Source organism: Podarcis melisellensis (genome assembly GCF_964234715.1).
Source record: "Podarcis melisellensis genome assembly, chromosome: 13".
Classification (NCBI taxonomy): Eukaryota; Metazoa; Chordata; class Lepidosauria; order Squamata; family Lacertidae; genus Podarcis; species Podarcis melisellensis.
This window is the reverse complement of record NC_138545.1, coordinates 17634493-17655113: the sequence shown is the minus strand read 5'-3', so window position 1 is coordinate 17655113 and position 20621 is coordinate 17634493. Positions and strand designations below refer to the sequence as shown.

The 20621-nt window shown below is 46.9% G+C and overlaps 2 protein-coding genes across 2 annotated transcripts in view; one reads left to right on the top strand and one right to left on the bottom strand.

Annotated features, from left to right (window-relative positions):
• Positions 1 to 20621, bottom strand: part of CORO1A (coronin 1A) — a 79250-nt gene that overhangs the window by 33132 nt on the left and 25497 nt on the right. The gene's annotated exons all lie outside the window — the stretch shown is intronic.
• On the top strand, positions 10650 to 20536 carry GDPD3 (glycerophosphodiester phosphodiesterase domain containing 3). The gene is made up of 10 exons (XM_081885357.1): positions 10650 to 11266; positions 11585 to 11627; positions 11727 to 11862; positions 13142 to 13187; positions 13311 to 13429; positions 15587 to 15676; positions 16259 to 16392; positions 18559 to 18618; positions 18985 to 19036; positions 20273 to 20536. Exons 1-10 carry the CDS (start codon positions 11125 to 11127, stop codon positions 20405 to 20407), a joined length of 957 nt encoding a protein of 318 aa, XP_081741483.1. The 5' UTR covers positions 10650 to 11124; the 3' UTR covers positions 20408 to 20536.

Genomic DNA, 20621 nt, shown 5'->3' with positions numbered 1-20621 from the left:
GGAAGATTGTTTACCAGATTGCGAATGCAGGAAACGTTTTGCGGTGATCCCTTTGCAGGGCTTTGCCTGCAATTTAATCATTAGCGCACCTCAGATGCCTTCTGAAACACTCTTGACCTGTCTGCCTGCTATTGTGCAATTAGCCTCCAAGAGGTATCCAGTACGTATATCACAAAATGGGTGATATAAATACACCATCAATCCCTTCAGCCTTGGGGGGGGTGTTAGTTAATCAGTGATACAGGCGTCTGCATTTGAGTCATACTCTTTCTCCCACCCACCTCTCACCGTCATACCTATCTCATATTCATTGCCAAACTCCAGGAGTTTGTCCTTGCATAACCAAAATAGAAATTTCTCCACCTGTTTCTTACTTAACCCAGTGTGTTGACACCAGGAAAACTAACCATTGGGACATGGGCTTTCAGCTGAGCTGACAAACCTCCTCTCTCAGTGTGACTGTGTGTGTGTGGGGGGGGTGTTCTCCTGGGGTAGTAGGCAAAAGAGACTGTATTGGGCAATTGGTGACTGAAGCTGACAGCGAGTGTTTGAAAGTTTGAACTAGGAAGTGGCACGTAACTGAAATATATTCAAATTCCTTATTGCTAGGAGTGGTGGGTTTTTCCCCTGAGGCTTTCGTGTACACATGTAGGAGAACAAAATGGTACGATGAACTGTTCATTTAGACTGGTGGTGGTAGGGGTTGCCATATTTTAAATCTGCTTGTTATTTAGAAAGGAGTCACTGCAAGTAAAAAGCTAGCATTCTGGGGAGAGAGGTTGTAGCTCAGCCTGATCAGCTTGTTTTCTACTTGCAGGAAGGTGTTTTTACAGACGGGGGAAATTTTATGAAACTGCAGGTTATAAATACATAAGCAAACATCTGGAGGGCCAAAGGTTCACCACACCTGAGCTTGGTATTACCTCACCTGCAGTCTGCAGTCATGCAGCAGATTCTATCACCTCTTATGCTTCATTCAGCTGTGTATTGAGAGCAGTCCTCTGTGTTCAGTTGGAGAGCACTTCTAAGTCTTGGTTGGGGAGTCTGGTGATTAGAATAAAATTATTTAGAAGAGCAGGCCAAAAGACCACTTCTGTGGTTACAGAGCCAGGCCTTCTTCTATAACTTCACCGAAGCCTGAGCCTCTTAGGGAAGCTTTCCATTTGGGCCTGGCTTTCAGCAACTGAGGTTAAAATCCCCCACCTACCACCATTAATTTTTAATTGCTTGTTTTATGTGCACAAATATTTTATTGGCACTTGCCTCAAGTCTTCAAGATGGGGGGGCAGGCGGGCTAGAAATATAAATAGGCATCCTATTATGCACATGGTCCATTATGGCAAGAAAGCATTACAATCAGAGGAAACCAAGACAGAAGTTGTTTTTTTTAAGGCATCTGAAATGGCAGCTTGAAGTTGCATGACTCACTTTAGAAAGGGGGGGGGGAATAAAAGAAAAAGGCTGTGCCTGTGTCTCTGCACACGTTCACCAGTATAGGTTTGTATATTGCACATACTTGGCAGCAGGAGTGAGTGTGCCTCTTGCGGCTTCCAGCTAGAAGCAAGCCTACTCAAGGGTCTCTCTGCTTTCTTGGTTTTTGAGAAATATTTAGGGAGCTGCTGCTTTCTGTTGCTTAAGAAAAGCTGAGGGTTGGTAGAGGGTGCTGCATAGCGACTGCTGGGATGTAACTGCTTCAAGAAACCCCACAGCTATGAACCAGTGCGGTAGCCTTAGGCAAGTGACTCACTCTTCTCTCAGCCCCTGCAGTTCCACTATGAGGGTGGTAACTATGGAGAAGGGCTGTAGCTCAGTGGAAGAGCAGATATTTCGAATGCAAAAGGAGCTCTGGTGGCTCCCGGCAGGGCTAGGCAAAGCCCAGTTCTGAAACCCCCTCCTAAAAAAAAGACGCGCGTGGCACTGTGGGTTAAACCACAGAGCCTAGGACTTGCCAATCAGAAGGTCAGCGGTTCAAATCCCTGCGACGGGGTGAGCTCCCATTGCTCGGTCCCTACTCCTGCCAACCTAGCAGTTCGAAAGCATGTCAAAGTGCAAGTAGATAAATAGGTACCGCTCCGGCAGGAACGTAAACGGCGTTTCCATGCGCTGCTTTGGTTCGCCAGAAGCGGTTTAGTCATGCTGGCCATATGTATGCCGGCTCTCTCGGCCACTAAAGCGAGATGAGCGCCGCAACCCCAGAGTCGGCCACGACCTAATGGTCAGGGGTCCCTTTAGCTTTACCTAAAGAGAAGGTGCCAGGGAAGAGTTGTCAATGCTGAGCTCAGGATTGGGGAACCTTTGACCCTCCAGGCATTTACGCATTTATAATCTGCAGTTTCATAAAAAAATCTATCAAGGCAGTATACAATTATAATAATAAATATCAGCAAAAGGTACCTGTTATGGAAATTAGGGGGGGCACATCTTTAAAGTTGCTAAATGTTACAAATATTATGCATAAATGTATCCTTTCGACTTGACAGCTGAAAGAAGTTACCTAGCTTTAAAAATCATATAAAATCTACTCCTTTGCCAGTTTCCTTCATTCCACCGCCAATTTGCTTCATTGGCCAAGGACTTGGAAACCACTTGGTCCCCGCCATAATCCCTCAAGCGGGAGGTCACATTCTGGCAGGGAGGTACTCATAGGTGTCAATCGCTGGGCAAAGGTACTCCTCTGGACTTGCCCAGGTGGCAGATTATGCAAATCAAAGTTTTATCGTCCCTTTGTAGTAGGTGCTTAGAATGTACTTCCCAATACATATCCTATATCTGCCTCTTGCCCCAACACATTCCTCCTATGCTTATCATGTAGAACCCCCCTCTTTTCTGATGTAGCGATGATGTAGTGACGATGCTTAATGAACTGTATGCTGGGATAAGATAGAAACTTTTAAAAGTCCTTGTCACCCCATCCTCGGGGTTCAAAATTCCTCTTTGAACTTGTTGCGCAATAAACTTTGGTCTACAGCTATTTGCTCCGGTTGGTGGCTGGACACCTTCCTTTACTCTGCAGGGACCCGCGGGCTCTGCCCAATGAGCTGGGTGACTGAGTAGCATCGCACTTCAATTTTACCAGTATCCATTAAAAATAAATAAATACTGATTGATTAAAAAAGAGGGAATGCATCTTGCAAAGGCCTGCCTAAACATTTCTAGTAGATGTCTGAAAGAAGGGTGGTTCCTCCCAAACCCCTACTGGCAAGGAGTTCCACAGGGCAAGACCTGTCATACGAAAGCCTCAGACCCAAGCAAAGGCCACCTGAACCTCAGGGGTTTGGGGAAAAGCACCAGAAGTGCCCCCTGAGAATCTAAGTGATCAAGACAGAGCGTAAGGGATCTCATAATCTTTAAGGTACTTTGTAAGACAAGCATCTTGAAATTGTTGCTGAACTACAACTCTCGTGAGCCCCAGCAAACCTGGTCAATGGCCATGGATGCTGGAAGTTGTAGTTCAGGAACATCTGGAATGGCAAAGCTTCTTCACTCCTGACTGTGATGAGCCAATGGTCCAACTAAGGTACTTTCCTATGACCAACCTTACAGGATCGTGGCACAGATAACTGGGGTATGTAAAGTGCTCTGAACACTCCTAAAGCACACTGTTCCGGCAGCAGTGAACAAGGTGATGATAACCAAATGAAGGACAATTCTAAAGCATGCTTAGAGATTTGCATCTCCCTCAGAGGACATGGGAATGGGGTGCGTCAGATGTCTTCCTCTAGCATGTGTACAGCTGACATTATCCAAAATATCTAAAAGTCACCAGTGAATAGGGAAAAGTGAGCAGGGACTGACTCACATGAAAGCAGGAAAGCAGAGATGAAGTATTTTTTTTTAAAAAAAGTTAACAAGCAGCTGGATGCACATCAATAAAATGTTTTATGTTTGGAGATTTTAATCTAGACTCATGCAAAGGTCTTGGTTAGGCAACAATGTTTGTCAAAGCAGGCTGAAACTGATGCAGGGAAAAGCAGTTTGGGGAGGAAACTCCCACACTGCGTGTTTATTTTATTTTATTTTTTTGAAAGCAAAACCCACACTTTTTGAGAAAGGAAACTCTCCCCCCCCCTTTAAATTATTTCACCTCTGACTGATTGTTTACATTTATAGATCTGTTTTTGAAAGCCTCTTATCCAGGAATGTCTATTCTGAGCGGCAGCCCAGGGCAGGCAGACTTGGGCAAATCCAGGACTAGTTGGAGATGCCAAGGCCTGAACCTGCAAGGACCTTTCCTGAAGTCTCTTCTGGCCCTTCCAAAAATATTATTCATTCTCAATGTGCTCTAAAGAGTTATATGCCAATATTTATATCCTGCTCTCTTCAAAAGGATTAAACAGAGAGGAGTTCCCAGTGGGTCTCCTATTCCAGGCACTAGCCAGACCCACATGGGCTTGGAGATTCGGCAAGTTATGTGCCTCTAGACCAGAAGGAGTGGGGAAGCTGTGTCCCTTCCACTTACTGATGGACACCCATCATCCCTGATTGCCAGCTGTGCTGGCTGGAGCAGCTGCCAGATGGAGGCCTGTGGGTTCCCCACCAATAATGCCTCTCTCCGCCTCCATGCTCTTACCGTAAGAATGAGTACAGGATGAACAGGCAAGAGACGCCACTTCTATGCTCCAGCTCAATAAGCAAAGCCCATAATATAATCAGCATCTGCAGAAGTGCATTAAAGGAGGGAGAGGAGAGATAAACCACCATTTTGCCACCCTGGAAGTACAGCAGGGGGTAACTATTTTGGGGTGAGTTATCTTGAATACCTTTCAAAAACACAACAACACAACAACATGGAATGAGGAAGTCTCTTAAGTGTGCATATCCAATAATATAAACAGGGTCAGACCAAAGCTCCATCGAGCCCAGCTAGATGTGGTCAGCTAGACATACCATGGGTGCAAAATGGGGGTAGTTGTTTGATTGGCAGCTGTCAGTTGAAATTAAGTGCAAAATCTGACCAACGCTACCAGACAACTGCAACTCAGGGCTCATCCAGACTTCTGCCTATCCTGCTGTTTTCCCATGGGAAAACTCAATTTTTACTGATGAATAGGAGCAAGCTTCAATCGGGTTTTCCCGCAGACTGGCATTTGCACCAATTTATAGGTAAAGAGTGGGTTTTCCCAGGGAAAGCAGTGGGGCAAATGGAAAACCACTTGGACCCAAGCCTAGGAAGCATTGGGCAAGCAGAAAATTTTATCGGCATGTGGACAAACAGAAGTGTGGGGTACTGTGTCCCTACATCTCTCTTCCCTGTGGAACTTAATTGCTGCACTGGAAATTTGGCGTTAGTGTATTAGAGACTGACTTGTGAGTCATGCAGCTCTCAGCTCAAAATCTTCTCTTTGCCTCAGCACAGTCAAGGAGGTGTTATATTCTCTCAGTCCTACTCAGCCTAGTCTAGTCATCTACATTATGGGGATGATAAAAAATTGATCTGCTTTACAGCTTGTTTGTGAGAATTACAAAACATAATGCATATAAAGCACTTTGGAGGCTGAGTTTCAAAATATTCAAAATATTATTTTGTGATTGTGATCACAAGACGCGATGATCACCACTAACAGAGGAACAGAGAGTCTTATTAGTGACGGTAACTAGTTTCACCAGGTAAGAATGTAGCATCCACGTTCAAAGGCAGTCTACCATCGATTAGTAGAGGCTAGAACAAAACAACACAGGTGTGGCAAGGAGTTTCCCAGGGCCATCTGGCTATTGGGAAACAAGGGCGCTGGACTTAAAGGGCCTTTGGTGTGATCAAAGCAATTCTCATGAATTCCAAAATATTATTTTCCGATCACACGAATCTGAAATGCGTCTTCGGAATCAAGCACACGAAACCACACTGACACGGGGTGGTTTCTCTCTTAAGCTCTCTCTTAAGACAAGAACCAAGACAAGAACCTCTCTTAAGCCTGTAACCAAGTAACACATGGGGAAATCACAGCAACAAGGTATCCAGCGACTCTTACCCTTCACACTTCATTTATTCAGTCTCTTATAGGTTGCTTGACAAAACAAGCAACAAAGAAGCAGCACCTCTCTCTCTCTCTAACACAAACACACGTTAGACTGTCTTATTGGGCAGATGGGCCATTTGTTCTCGGTGCCTCTGTTGCTGACGTCTTCCCCAACAGCACCAAACACCGCTGGCACTCTGGGCCCAGCCAGCTATTCTGTCAGGTTGGGGAGATGAGGACAGGGTGCCCCGCAGTTGCTAGGCAACTGCAATTAGGGACTGCATCTGCTGGGTTCCCCTGGCAACCAAAGCCTTTGCCGTCATCCCCCATAGGCTTGCTCATTCAGCCAGTCGGGCTGGGAAGAAGCCGCGTGAAAGACAGTGCTGCAGGTGCAAAGGGTTAACATGTTTGGGGGAAGGTACAAAGGAGATCAGGAGGTAGCAAAAAACCAGACGAGCCTGCAGATGGAGGCAGAGCTGAGATTTTCATTACAAGGGGTTCCACTTAGCTGGGCACAGCCTGGAATATGACTTTGAGGAAGAGTTTCTTTCCTTCCTATGCTTCAGTTATCTACTTTACAAAGTAGACATTAAAAACGAAGTACAGTACCATTTGTTATAAGCAATGAAACCTAAAGCAATTCACTAACCAACAGAGTGATGGCTACCCCTCAAGGTAAATGTAAAGGGACCCCTGACCATTAGGTCCAGTCGTGGCCGACTCTGGGGTTGCGGCGCTCATCTCGCTTTATTGGCCGAGGGAGCCAGGGTACAGTACAGCTTCCGGGTCATGTGGCCAGCATGACTAAGCCGCTTCTGGTGAACCAGAGCAGCACACGGAAACGCCGTTTACCTTCCCGCCGGCACGGTACCTATTTATCTACTTGCACTTTGGCGTGCTTTCGAACTGCTAGGTTGGCAGGAGCAGGGACTGAGCAACAAGAGTTCACCCCGTCGTGGGGATTTGAACCGGGAACCTTCTGATTGGCAAGTCCTAGGCTCTGTGGTTTAACCCACAGCGCCACCCTCATCTCTTACCCCTCAAGAGGGAGACGCATTTTCAAAGCTCCAATAGAACAAAATATATTTTTACATATCTCTGAAAAGAAGCAAGCGTTTGGGGCAGAAACGGACATCTTGGAGGAGGATAGGGGCAGAAACTTGACAAGGTCCAGCTTCTTGTGGGTGCTAGATCCTAAGCAACTTTGTTGTGCTAAACAGTCTCAAAGGGTAGCTCAACACAGAGCACATTGTAACAGTCTAACCTGGCAGTAACTAAGACGAACTAAGCTAAGACTGCATACAAGCCATACCTTTGAAGCACACTCCTAAAGGATGCTGGGAACTGTAGTTTGTTAAGGGTGCTGAGAATGGTAGCTCTGTAAAGGTGTAAACTACAGCTCCCAGGATTCCTTGGGGCAGTGTGTGTGCTTTGAATGTGTCTTAAAGGCATATACCCAGCATAAATGTCTGTATTTCAGTAGTGGGCACAGCTGGATAATCAGATGAGGATTCTAAAAAGGCATTCTGGAGCCTTTGGGATTCCAGAAGCAAAGCTGTGTGTCTGAGAGTACCTCCTGACTGCAGACCTGCTCCTTCAGGGACCGTGCAATCCCATCTGAAAACAGGCATTTCCCCAGCCATCTGGTCCCCTGAATTCGCTGCCATCGTCTCCATGTCCATTTTCAACCTGGATTGAATTCCTTCTGTCCATTATCAAATCCAGGCAACTTTTCAGGGACTTCACCACTTTACCTGGAACTGAAGGCGGTGGTGGGCAGGAAAAGAACCAGGGCTGGGTGTCGTCAACATAGGGATGACACCATACAGCATCACCCTGGAAAGAGGACCTTCCAAGGGCAATTCCTACAAGTCTCCCAGAAATCACCTAATACCTGCCATCAAGCTTCTTCCTATCCATGGTCCCAATGGATGCTCTACCACTGGCACCAACAGCCTGGTCCAGCCATACTAAAACCATGCCAATCCAGGACTGGATAGAGGGTGAGCAGGCTGGCCAGGTGTGCATCTCCTGGGTGGGGGAGCTGGGTGGGACAGATGTGACTCAGCTCTGCCTACCCAGGTACTCAGTCAGACACCAGCCCAGACTGGAGGAGGTGGGGAGGGGGAGATAGCTGATGGTGTGAAATAAGGATCAACAGTCACACTCCCTCTTGTCTTCTGGTAGGAGACGTCAAGTGGGCCATTTTAATGGTGTTGCCCTGTCTATGGAATTCCCCATTCTTTTGGCACCAGACAGAGACCTTTTGCTTCTTCCAGGACTTTTAGGTTTTGATCCAAAGTTTGTAATCCTATACACATTTACCTGTGTATAGCTTCATTGAACTCGGTAGACATCTGTACGATTGCAGACTTTACCATTTTAACTTGCTGCTTTTAATTGCTGCTTGTCTTTTTTATTGTCTGTTTTAATACTTATTTTGCATTATTTTCATTATTGCATATCTTATTGTGAACCACCCAGGGAACCTGCTTGACTGAAAGGTGGAACAGAAATAAACCAGGGTCACTGAAGCAGCATCTGTCTCCCAACCAGGCCTGAAACCAGACTGGAATAAAAAACAAGAATTGTGACACCTTAAAGACTATCAAATTCATTGCAGTACATATGTGCATGCCACAATAAACTTGTATGCCTTTAAGGGGCCACAAGTCTCTTGTTTTTGCTGCAAGAGTGACTTACAGCATCATCCTAACCATGTGTCCTACTCAGAAGTAAGTCCTATGGAATCCAGTGGGGCTTAAAAAGGTAAAGGGACCCCTGACCATTAGGTCCAGTCGTGATGAACTCTGGGGTTGCGGCACTCATCTCGCTTTATTGGCCAAGGGAGTCGGCGTACAGCTTCTGGGTCATGTGGCCAGCATGACTAAGCCGCTTCTGGCGAACCAGAGCAGCGCATGGAAACGCCGTTTACCTTCCCGCCGGAGCGGTACCTATTTATCTACTTGCACTTTGACGTACTTTATCGGCAAGTCCTAGGCTCTGTGGTTTAACCCACAGCGCCACCCACGTCTCAGTGGGGCTTACTCCCAGATTAAATGGGTTTAGGTCTTAAAAATGTAACCTACTACAGATTGGAATACAGTGGTACCTCGGGTTAAGAACTTCTTTCTGGAGGTCCGTTCTTAACCTGAAACTGTTCTTAACCTGAGGTACCACTTTAGCTAATGGGGCTTCCTGCTGCCGCTGCCCCGCCACCGCTGTGCAATTTCTGTTCTCATTCTGAGGTAAAGTTATTACCGGTAACCTGAGGTACTATTTCTGGGTTAGCAGAGTCTGTAACCTGAAGCTTCTGTAACCAGAGGTACCACCGTAATTAGTTTCACCCCAAGAGTTGTCCTGCTGCTGCTAGCCCTTCAAGCATCTTCCACACACACACACACACACACACACACACACACACACACACACCCCAACCTGACCCAATTGTAAATTTAGAGACCAGCCTATACAGGCAGGAAAGTTGTAATGGTGATTTATTTAAGAGGTGTCAAAACACCATTTCCTTTAAGGAAGCAGGAAGATGTTCCTCTGGCAATGATGCATCAGTCACTGGACTGACCAAACCAGACAGTCCTCCTTGGCGACGTGTTCCAGGTCAGGAAGAGTCAAGTGAGAACATTTTGGGGCGGACTTCACCAAGAGTTTTAACGGCATCCTCAGGTGAAGTTAACTGACATGCAACCAGTAGCAAGAGGTCAAGGGATTCCACACTGCAGGACTTTACAGTCAGTGTGGCCCCTTCCAAGCTGGTTTCTTATTCTACACGATGATAAAGCAAACTGTCAGTGACAACAACAACAGAGTGAAATAAATGTTTTCCCCAAGAATGACACTGAGCTGCTGTTTAGAGGAGGAAGATGAAATTAATTTCAAGCAGCCTGAGGTGGCATAACCTTAAGTGGAAAGGTCTGAAACCCAATATAACTAGTTCAACGACTTGAAAGTAAAAACCCTGAAAGGGGGGGGGAGTGAAAAGGGACAAGGAAATATAGATTATTCCTGAGCCCCCCAGAAAGCCTGGCCCATCAGTTCTCTCACAACTTGAACACTCTCCCTTTTCCCCATGAGATAAGCTGGCAGCGAAATTCATCTTATCTCAACCATAGTTAAATATTTATTAGGCTTCTCCTGCCAGAAAGGTGGCACAAGATACAGACCGGAAGGGAGATCCGTCTCTTTCCAAAAACTGCAACCGATATAAAATGTTGCCTGTGTCTTTGCATTTAAAGGGCAGGGTTGTTTTTTTAATGTAAGTTGCATTGGGGGAAGGAGAGAGGGAGAGCGCTGATAGATCAGTGTAGACAGGAAGGAGGAAATTAACCCCTTAATCCTCTTTGCTGCTATCCTGAGGGAAATCCCCTTTGGGGAGTTAGTTTTTGCACTGAGAGGAATTCCTAACTGACTGCCAACCTGTAAAAAAAAAAAAATCATTCCACATCTAAGAAAGGCCCTTATTTATTTAATTTTAGGAATGAGATCTGCTGCCATGGTGGGAGGGAAGGGCTCTAAGCAATCTCTTCTTGAAGTAAAGGAGAAAGGAATGAGGTCAAGTGGCTCAAAGCAGGAAGGACCAGAGCACCTTCCTGACTTTCGGCTGCCAAGAAAATTGCTCTTTGCCCCAAGGGAGTGGCAGTCTTTAAAATGTGCAGGTTGGCATTAAGAGGGGAGGGGACAGGAGCATGATGTGTGTGTGTGTGTGTGTGTGTGCCTCTATATATGCATATGTACAGTCATTCAAGCGGGTGAACAGGTGCAAGATTAGAGAGGTCCCGACAGGCAAAGAGGAGGAGTAAGTTTCTGTCTTCTCCACACCTCAATTTTTTTTTTCTTCCTCCTCCAGTGCCTCAAAAAATCACATCAACCTGCTTATCCAGCCACTCCCGGCCAGGATAGTCTTGCTCTCTACACTTATCACACATTGCACTTGATCAAGAAGATCCCAGGAGTTCGGGGTTCCCAACCCACCTGATTTCACTCCATTTCCAGAGGACCTGAAGGGCTCCCTCCTCCCTCCGCTCTGCTCTGCTAATCCATGAGCATCATTCCCTTTCCAGAGACTTCAGTGGGCCCCGGCTGAGCCTGACGTCTCTCTCCTGCCTTCGCCCACCAAGCCAAGGAGCTTTAGCCTCTTTCCACCACTGCCATGGGATTCCAGCTACTCCTCTTTGGGCTGCCCGCCTTTGGGATCTATGCCCTGACATCCCACTGCCTGAGAAAGAAGCCACATCTGCTCCACAAGCCACACAGGTTTCCCGTTCGATGCCGGCACGTCTCCCACCGGGGCGGTGAGTTCTGCAAGGATGTTCGCTTGGGGGGGGCATTGATAGACGTCGGGGAGGGGAGGGGTGGCGTGCTGCAGCAAGCCAGGGCTGAGAGAGTGAAGCCTTACGGTAATTCCTAGCAGCTCGCCCTCCCACTCTCCCAGTTCTGACAGGTGCAGATGTCTTTGTTTCTGCTCCAGTTCTCTAGACCTGCAATGCTGCATTCCTAATCACAAAAAGAACAGGCACTTGGTGTCCCTGGAAGGGGAATGGGGTAATGCCATGCCAGCCCTTAGGAAGCTGAGTGCCTGCCTTCTGTCAACATCTCCATTTTCTTCTCAGGTGCTGGAGAAGAGATTGAGAACACTTTAGGAGCCTTTAGCCAGTGAGTGTTGCCCCCCCTTACACCCCACCCTGCCTTGCACTGATGTTGCTGCTACAGCCATCCAGCCTCCAATGCTGATCTTTCTCTCCGCCCTCCCAGCGCACTGACCCAGAGGACAAACCTCTTGGAGATTGACTGCCACATGACAAGAGATGGGGTTGTGGTCGTGTCCCATGATGACAACCTGGAACGCCAGACAGGGCATAACATCAAGATCAGCGAGACGGACTATAAGGTTTGCGACGTACCCTGCCCCTATTCATTACTACTTGTGATATTTATTAGAGTTGTGTCTCTCTTTCTGTCTGTGGTAGAACACAAGGCAGCACCTGTCTTTGGAACTCCCTGCCTCTTGAGAACTAGAAGGGGCCCATACTATAGTTTTGGATGCCCACTGAAAACTTTATTTCATCAAGCCTATCCATCCAGAGAACTTACCCTAACCCATATTCATTTTTTTTTAAAAAAAAAAATCTGACTGTATCTGTGTTTTTATAATTATTTTATGTGTATTTGCTTATTAATATTATGGATTTTAGCTTTGGTTTATCTACAGTTTTATTATGTACCCCACAGAGAGCTCTTTGATTAAGCAGTTTGTACATAATTCTAAACGAAGGAAGGAAGGACGATGAGTTAGTGAATGTGGAGTTCCCAGGTGGTCTCCCCTCCAGCCACTGACCAGACCCTAAGCTGCTTAGCTCTGGCAAGGTGGCTGAATAATATATATATTATATATGTGTAATATATATATATGTGTGTGTGTGTGTAATTTTTAAATTAAATTTTCTGTTTTACAATTTAAAGACTTCCTTCATACATCCTTAAGATATCAGTGACTTCCCTTCTTCTCTTTCCATGGTTCATTTTACATATCATCAATCATATTTTACAAAAACTAAACCATTCAGTATTTCATGATTACATCCATCAAAACTTATTGAAGTTATCTTAATGCTGCCAGCGCTTTCAGTTATTTCCCATATATTCAATAAATGGTTTCCAATCTTCTCTAAACATATGTTCTTCTCGTTCTCTTACTCTATAAGTTAAGTCTGCAAGATGAGCATATTCTGTCAACTTAAGTTGTCATCCTTCTTTGGTTGGGACCTCACTCGTTTTCCCTTTTTTTGGCTAACAAATCACAGGCTGCAATAGTGGCATACATAAATAACCTTTTCTGACACCTGGGAATTTCAGTCTGAATTACCCCCAACAGAAAAGACTCTGGTTTTTTGAGGAAAGTACTTTCAAACACACACCCCCAATTCATTATGGGTCATTTCCCAATACTCTTTTACCCTTTTACAAGTCCACTGCAGTTGACTGAATCATGTGCCTAGAAGCCATTTGCTGGAAGGCAATGGCTCTAAACCCAGGACCTGCCCCCATCCCAAAGAACCCAGGGGTCCTTACCCCAAGCTATGTTCTCAGCCCCCCAATCCCACATCTTCCCCAAGAAAACCCAGGTGTCCTCCTGGCTCCTTAGTCCTTACCCTAATTGTGTCCCATAGGATCTGCCACCCTATAAGGATTCTCTGGAGGTGACCTTTTCCCCAGGTGAGTAGGAGGAGTAGAGCTGCTTTGGTTTGAGGGGTGCTGTGTTTGGGGTGCTGACGTGTGGTGGGGTTGTGCACCAGCAAAGTATGCTCCACCTGCTGCATAAGCCACCCTTTCCAACAGGACGCTACTCCCATGGCAAAGACCACCGGATTCCACGCTTGGAGGAGGTTTTCCAGAAATTCCCTGGAGTACCGGTCAATCTAGAAATCAAAGAGGATAGCGACGAACTCATACGAAAGGTATGGGGGCAACAAACTACTTGCGCTTCTTCATTCAAGGTCACGACCCAGATTTTTGCTATTCTCCCCTTTCAATATTCAGACCTCACCCTACTCCTAATCAGGGACACACAGCTCATCACACCTTATAGTGGGTTATGCTAACCTAGGCAACATCAGTGCTGCTCTCCCATCTCCACATTTTCACTCTCCCAATCATAAAAAGGAGTCTCGTTGCCCCTTAAGGACAAATATAAATTTATTGTAGCACAAAACTCTGGGGACTAGGCACTAAGCTTCATCAGACACATCCTTGGATGAAGTGGGCTCTAGTCCACAAAAACCCGCACGGCAACAAATTGCTAGCAATTGAGGTGCTACGCAAGGCTCATTTTTTGTTTTTGCTCTAACAGATGTAACATGGATACTACCCTCCCTGGGATTTCCCTCCTATTCATATAACTCAGCCACATTTGTAAGGGAGCTGATCTTTGTAGTCAACTACCAAGTTGAAATTAATTTTAAACTCTGAAGGGCTGGACTGTGTGGAATAAACTGCCCTGGTCCAGACACCTAGCTCACACCAATGATTAGTAACTAGACTTACTAGAGCAGTGTTTCCCAACCTTTTTTGGGCAAAGGCACACTTGTTTCATGAAAAAAATCTCGAGGCACACCACCATTACAGCCCCGTGACGTCAGCGCGCAGCGTCACGCCGGGAGGGACATGAATTGCTAGCAAATTACATAATCACCTCCTTGAGGGCTGGCTCATCTTCTCCGAAGGCAGAACCCCATTAATTAACAGCACAGACTCACACCATAGCCAAGACGAGGGGGGAAAACCTCAGTCATGCACAGTCATGCACATGTGGGGGCTAAATGAGGACGAAGACCGGGCAGAGAGCAGGGTTCAAATCACCCCACCTGGCCAGGACAATCCCTGGGTGCTCCCTTGGGCCACTCGCCTGACCCACCTCGCAGGGCTGTTGTTGCGAGGATAACACGGGGAGAACCACGCGCGCCCCCGGGAGCTCCTTGGAGGAGAAAGCGGGCGATGAATGCAATGCACGAAATATATGAGAGGTGACCAGGTTTTGCAGGTGAGGGGCCCCCGCCAGCCTCTGCTTCCAACACCCGGCGCAACGACGCCGAAGTTTCCCCCCGGGCTCAGCTCGGGGAGCACCGGTGCTCCCCCCGCGGCTCCCCTTCGCCCTCCTGGCTCTCTCTGCCGCCCACTGGGCACCCCCCTCACCTGCCAAGTCCGGAGTGCCGGTGGAAGTTGCATGCATGCATGCAGGGCGCCGCGTTGCCATTGCATTGCACTGCACTCCATGCAACGCCTGCACACATGCATTGCCTTGCACGCCCGCCAAGGGGTCTCCCCGCGGTCCGATGCGTCCCCTCCGGCGCGGATGCAGCATTGCAAAAATAAAAAACCCCGACGCAGCCCTACCTGGGGGGCAGCCTCCGCCTCCGCCGCTCCGCCTCCGCGGGGATCCCCGGGCTCCATCCTGCCGCCCGATCTCCGGAGGGCGCAGGCAGGCTGTGCGGGGTCTGCGCGGAAGAGCCCCTGCCCGCCCGGCTGCCGCCGCTGCGCTCATTCCATGGCCGGGAGAAGAGCGCTTCAAATAAAACGCCCGGCCCGCCAGGCCACGCTGGGAAACGTAGTTCGCGCACCCCGCGCGGGCGCGGAGCCCAAGGGCGAGGGGACTACGGATCCCGGCAGCCCCCGCGCCGGGGACAGAGGAGGAGAGGCCGGGTGCAGGGATGGAGGGACGGGTGGGCGAGCGAGTGAGTGAGTGGCAGCCGCCAAGCCTTGGCCGAGAGCCAGGAAGGGCCTCCCCGGAGGAGGAGGAGGGAGGCGCAGAGCGGGAGGGAGGGAGGGAACCCCAGGGGTCATCTAGTGACGGCGCCCCAATCGAAAATTTGACTTTAAAAAAAAAAATCTTTCAATTTTTAAATTTTCCCCACGGCACACCAGGCAACATCTCGCGGCACACTAGTGTGCCGCGGAACAGTGGTTGGGAAACACTGTACTAGAGAGACCATCTTTACCTTCCCACAACGATCTTCCATTCAGTTTCCAGAACTTAGGCAACTACAGAAAGTCAGTGCTTTTGAGAAAAACCTGTTAACTGAATCCATGTTACTCTGCCTTCTTCCTCTTGCGCACAGGTAGCAGATCTTGTCCGAGAATACGATCGCTCCCACATCACCATCTGGGCCGCCTTTGATGGGAAAGTACTGAAGAAATGCTGCGCAGCTGTATGTTATTGACAGTTTTTCATCCACCTTCACAGCTATTGGGCTCTCGGTAACTGATATGCTGGCACCGTTAAATGAGGCAATGCCTTTGATTGGTCCAGGTTTCTGACTGTAGAACAGTATGCAGGTTTTCAGACTATACAAGACTCTTTCATATAGCAAAAAAATAAAAATAAAAATGAGGCATGGGTCAAAAGTACATGCCATAATAAATCAATCAGGGCATGGCTAGGAGACAGCTTCCTGCTTTCTCTGTTTGCTTCTTTGCCTACACTGTTCCAACTTGTTAAGCTGTCAGGTTCCTCTGTCAATGACCTTGGGGGATGTACATCTGTGCAAGGTATCAGGAGCTCCCACAGGGAATTCTGACAACCCTACAACTCATAGGCTTGCTTGGGGGAAGATAAATGTCCAAACCAGTTCAAGTGTGCAGTGCAGATGTATGATACCCACAGATATGTTCCAGATGAGCTGAAGGAATCAGTGGGGGTGATGACAACATGTTCCGTATTTCTTCCTGGCTCTGAAGCCTAGAAACCACAAAACCCTCACCTCATTTTCTCCTCTTTACCCATCCCCCAGAACACAGAGATGCCCTACATCTTCTCCATTAAACGTGGCATCACGATGCTTCTCCTGTACTACATAGGGATCCTGCCGTTTGTGCCGCTGAAAGAAACCTTCCTTGAGTTTCCATTGCCCTCCATTATGAACAGGTGACAGAAGCTGGGGGAGGTGTGTGTGTGTGTCTGTGTGAAAAGAAATGTAAAGGTTCAGAGGGGCAGTTTTCCTGGTGTAAGGATCAGCAACTGGAAGTCTTTTTCCAAGACTTTTTGTCCATCTGCAAATCTCAGGGCTCCACAAGCCCGCTGATACCTCCGTGTGTTTGTGTGTGTGTTGCTATGTTGTCCGCATACGCCCCGGCACTCACACCTTAACAGCAAGAACAGAGGGAATGACGGCTAAATGGAATGCCCACGTTGGAAGGCAGAGGATCTCTGAGTACCAGTCACTGTTGCCTTCACGTCCTGCTAGTGGGCTCCTCAGAGGAATTTTGCTGATCCTCTTGGAAAGCAAGATGCTGGACTAGGTGGACCTTTGGTCTGATCCAGTTAGGACTCTACTGGTGTGATTTAGACTATTTGACAGAGCTGGATTATCCACTGGACTCTCAGTAACTGATATGCAGGCAATGATATCCATGGATTTTTTGGATGTTGGTGGTCACGCACATTCATAACTTCTCTCTCTAAATCTGGGACCAGAAAGAGTGGGAAAGGAAATGATTATCACTGACTCTGGAAGGGAAGTAAGGTCCAACTAAACACAGGGAATGAGGTACCTCTGGAAGAAAAGTCAGGTCCAAGAGAGTTCACACAGGGGGTGAGGTACTGAGGACCAGTTAAAAACATTGTACCAACAGCTTGTAGGTGGCGCTGTGGGTTAAAGCCTCAGCGCCTAGGACTTGCCGATCGAAAAGGTCGGCGGTTCGAATCCCTGCGGCGGGGTGCGCTCCTGCTGCTCAGTCCCAGCGCCTGCCAACCTAGCAGTTCGAAAGCACCTCCGGGTGCAAGTAGATAAATAGGGACCGCTTACCAGCGGGAAGGTAAACGGCGTTTCCGTGTGCAGCTCTGGCTCACCAGAGCAGCGATGTCACGCTGGCCACGTGACCCGGAAGTGTCTCCGGACAGCGCTGGCCCCTGGCCTCTTAAGTGAGATGGGCGCACAACCCCAGAGTCTGTCAAGACTGGCCCGTACGGACAGGGGTACCTTTACCTTTACCTTTACCAACAGCTTGTTAGGAGCAGCATGAGTGATGAAGTGACATGGTTCTAAAAAAACTCAGCACTTAATTAAGCAGCTGAGCTTGCATGATGGGATGCTTCTTCATAAAACAACAGAATCTGAACAACAACAACAACAACAAACGCCTAGCATGCCCCTTCTTAAACTTAAAAAGACGCCGGCAAAGTATTCCTGCCACTGCCAAGCTAGAGTTTGCTCGGCACTGGAGGTTTGCCAAAGTCCCATCTGTTTCACATGGCCTTAATACGTCCTGAGAACCTGCAATTACGCACAAATTAAGCAAACAACTTTTTGTGGCCAGAGGTACAAAAAAGAGAGACTATTACTTCTTGAAACCTAACTGCCATTTGCCTCTTTCACTGAGTAATAATACTATGCCCAAGCTAGAATAGACATGAGGCTTCTCCTCCTATCAAAACATTTTTTATTCCTCTATAACTGGTTTTTGGTTGCACAGTTAATACTGTTATATTTATTAGGATGAAGGAAAGGGAAGTGAAAACTAAGTGTGATGTATAATTCTTTCACAATGGTTTGCAAGCTGGGCTGTCCACATCCCTCCTGCTTTCTGTATCCTATAATTTACTTGTAATTTTGTATATAATGGATAACCTATTGATAAAAACCTAGCCTTTTTTTAACAAATAGAAAGAAACTTAATATATTGGGGGAAAGTTTATAGCCTAGCCATTTCCTTAGTATTCCAAGTTTTATTTTGGACTGGAGGAGCATTCATTCATCTGAGCCCCTGCTTGCAGTCTGAGGCTGTATAGTTCAGGCACAGGTTTACCAAGCAACTGAGAGTGAGACTCAAGTTCAGCTGGACATGACAGGCTTTTCCTGGTACCCTTAGGCCTCCCCCATGTCATATTTGTATGTTATAAGAAGTATAACAAGTGAGTTAAGTTAATTTAAATGTTGTGCTCATTGAGAAAAAGTGGGGGTGTGAGTGAGGGAGTGACTTAGGTTTTATGAAACTGTGTTGGAACTGATAGCTTAGAAGAGGAATGGGAGGAAATGAGAACTTCTCAGTGATCTGTTAACTCTGCTGCCTTTTTGTTTTCCTTTAATTGCAGGACATATTTTCCAGTAAAAAAGGGCTGGTTTGGAGCACTGGTGGCTAAATTTGCCCACAGGTGAGTGAAAGCAAGCAATATTTTACCTGCTCAGTTCTTAAGAAGCCTGCTCACCACCAAACCTGACCCATTTCATCACCTGCTGCTTCTCTCTTCTGCATCTCTAATCTAGAGAACTGACTGATGCTCAAAACTATCAGGATAGGGAGGTCCACATGAACCACCCACCTGATTTCCCCCCCTCTCCACTTTTAGCTGCTGTTCTTTTTTCTTTTTTCTTTTTTTAGGTCATAGTGGGTCATGGTTTTGTTAAGGGGGCCATCACAAAAGGTAAAGGGGCAGTTTCTCTTGTTCTCTCTCCCTCCCCCAAATGTTACCACTTGAACTGCTCCGATATACCCCACCATATTTTCCTTTCTTTTATAGGATGACAATGCGGAGAAAGCTTTTCAAGCATCTGGAAGACAGAGGAATACAGGTAAATTAACTTGGAGGAATCAGGAATTATAGTCCCTCCTTAGCAGAAACTGCTGAAGGCTGAGCTAGAAGACTTTAGCCCGGTATTTAAGTATTTTGCAATAGGTGGCAAGGGAAAGAGGGATATTTGACTTCTTTATGTCACTATTAGGTATATTTACATATAGTGCTGACCCTTCACCCGAGAGGCACAGAGTCATATTAATAGAGTATTCTTGTGTGTTCAGGAAAAAGAGCTGCATAGTTCATGTTTATATGTGCAACAACCCTGGGTGGTAGGTAGCTGAGAGAGGTGGGCCCAGCGCTTTCACCTACCTCAGCAAGTATCATGGCTTGCACTGTTTTAGGATTTGAGAGTGTGCTTATAAATGGTTGTGTCCCTTTCCTAGGCAGCAAGGGGTGCCTAAATCAGGGTTTTTTTAATGGATTATATCCTCCTCCTAAGCAAGCTATGGTATCTTAAAGACCGAACTTTGGCTGCATTGCATGCCATCTATTTAAATCACATTACTCCCTCCCAAAGAATCCTGGGAACTGTAGTTGGTTAGGACATTCATAGCTCTATGGGGATAAACTACAGTTCCTTCTTTTAGGGAAGTCATGTCTTTTAAATGCATGCATGGTGCAAATATGCAGTCTCTCTCTGTGTGTGGGGGGGCGTATGTGTGTTTTGCTTTACTGCAACAGATTAATTCAGCTCTCCTCCTCCTCTGTAGTTGCAACTACAGCCTTGTGAAAGTACCGTAGCTCATTACTCCCACATTTCAGGTAGGGAGCCGAGATGTAGAAACAGTAGCATACTTAAGACACATGTTGCCAGATTTGTGTCACGCGTACTTGAAAGCTTAGTGGTGCTTATGGCATGCGACGGAATGCCGCTTTAACAAGTTCATAACCGAGGCAAAATCTCAAGCAGGAACTTCCTCCCTCAGAGCTCACACAACCCGCTCTATATTGGTTCTCAGATGCCTGTGGCATTAGTGCAACCATCTTGTGTTTTCCAATCAGTAAAGTCATCTTTATGATTTTTCCTTACCAGGAAGTTTTCTTCTTCTTCCCAGAAAGAGCATCTTGCTGACTGCAAAGCAGTTGTTGTGGCTTTTCCTCCTCCACCAACATCCTGCTTGCAGGGAAAATGTTAGACTGAATTAATAGCTGCATAAATAAGTGATCAGCTAGAACAACTAAGGGCTCCACTCTCAAACCTGTCATCTCTTTTTTCTTTGTTTCCGTATAGGTTCTTCTTTGGGTCTTGAATGAGGATAAGTATTTTGAGGAAGCCTTTAGCTATGGAGTCTCCGGAGTCATGACCGATTATCCCACCCTCCTCCGGAAGTATCTAGACGCTCACCCGCCCCTTTGCAGTGAATGATCCTCAATGTGGGAGAATAGCTCCCAGCTGGGAAAGGGGGAGAGGTGTGTGAGGTCAGAAGAGAAGAAAAGACCTTTTCTTGGGGGTGGGGGTAAAATACGAAACAAATAAACCTTACTGTTACTAGTAGTGTGTTGTGTTTTCATTGAATGAGCAAGGTATGTGCAGAGTGTCTAGGATTTTATCAAGCCACAGTTGTGCTAAAGCACACTAT

What these genes read in the sequence shown, in the direction of transcription:
- GDPD3 (XM_081885357.1), top strand. Translation starts at nt 11,125, where the DNA reads ATGGGATTCCAGCTACTCCTCTTTGGGCTGCCCGCCTTTGGGATCTAT. An exon ending in GCACGTCTCCCACCGGGGCG is followed by an intron (nt 11,267 to 11,584) that starts GTGAGTTCTGCA and finishes TTTTCTTCTCAG; the next exon opens with GTGCTGGAGAAGAGATTGAG. An exon ending in TCAGCGAGACGGACTATAAG is followed by an intron (nt 11,863 to 13,141) that starts GTTTGCGACGTA and finishes TGTGTCCCATAG; the next exon opens with GATCTGCCACCCTATAAGGA.